The sequence below is a fragment of the Penaeus monodon genome, chromosome 23 (assembly GCF_015228065.2).
Source record: "Penaeus monodon isolate SGIC_2016 chromosome 23, NSTDA_Pmon_1, whole genome shotgun sequence".
Taxonomy (NCBI): domain Eukaryota; kingdom Metazoa; phylum Arthropoda; class Malacostraca; order Decapoda; family Penaeidae; genus Penaeus; species Penaeus monodon.
Genome location: NC_051408.1, coordinates 29,112,192 through 29,112,708, shown reverse-complemented (window position 1 = coordinate 29,112,708; position 517 = coordinate 29,112,192). Strand labels below are relative to the sequence as shown.

Genomic DNA, 517 nt, shown 5'->3' with positions numbered 1-517 from the left:
CAAGTAAAAATACTGTATGCTTACTGATAATGCTACCTGCAGAGAGACTATTATTAAAGGACTTACCAAAGCATATGCCTCCCTTTCCTGAACTGGAAGCTGCAACAGCTGGCTCTGCTGCTGTGCTTCGCCATCTTACTGAGATGCGTGCAAGTGATCCAGTGCGCAAAAGCTGAAAGAAAAAAAAAAGGGTGTTTAATTATTCTTCCACCTTTTCATAGTCAATATATGTGAAAAGAAAAACTGGTACATGAAAATTCTACTAAAATGATTTATTATGTTTCATACTGTTTCTGGTTAAAATGTTTCCCTTTATACATCCTATTGCACTGGGGCATATCTTTTAAACTAACATACTGCAAAGAAAAATATACCTTGTGATAAATATTTTCTAATCATCTTTACAAAGTAAATTAGATTAGCATTCAATTCAGAAGACAGAATGGCAGCCATAACAACCAATTTATTGTTAATTCTAAAAATAGCTTTAAATATTAGTGTATGTGTATGTGTATGT

At 33.1% G+C, this 517-nt stretch overlaps 1 protein-coding gene across 1 annotated transcript in view; it reads right to left on the bottom strand.

Moving 5' to 3' along the window:
• The window catches only part of LOC119587919 (medium-chain specific acyl-CoA dehydrogenase, mitochondrial-like), a gene marked incomplete at its 5' end in the record, with an annotated part of 11,694 nt that extends 11,522 nt beyond the window's left edge, over positions 1-172 (bottom strand). Inside the window, 1 exon segment of the mRNA XM_037936630.1 lies at positions 67-172. Within this exon segment, the coding sequence (XP_037792558.1) occupies positions 67-172 (106 nt within the window).
• Between the last annotated feature and the right edge of the window lie 345 nt (positions 173-517).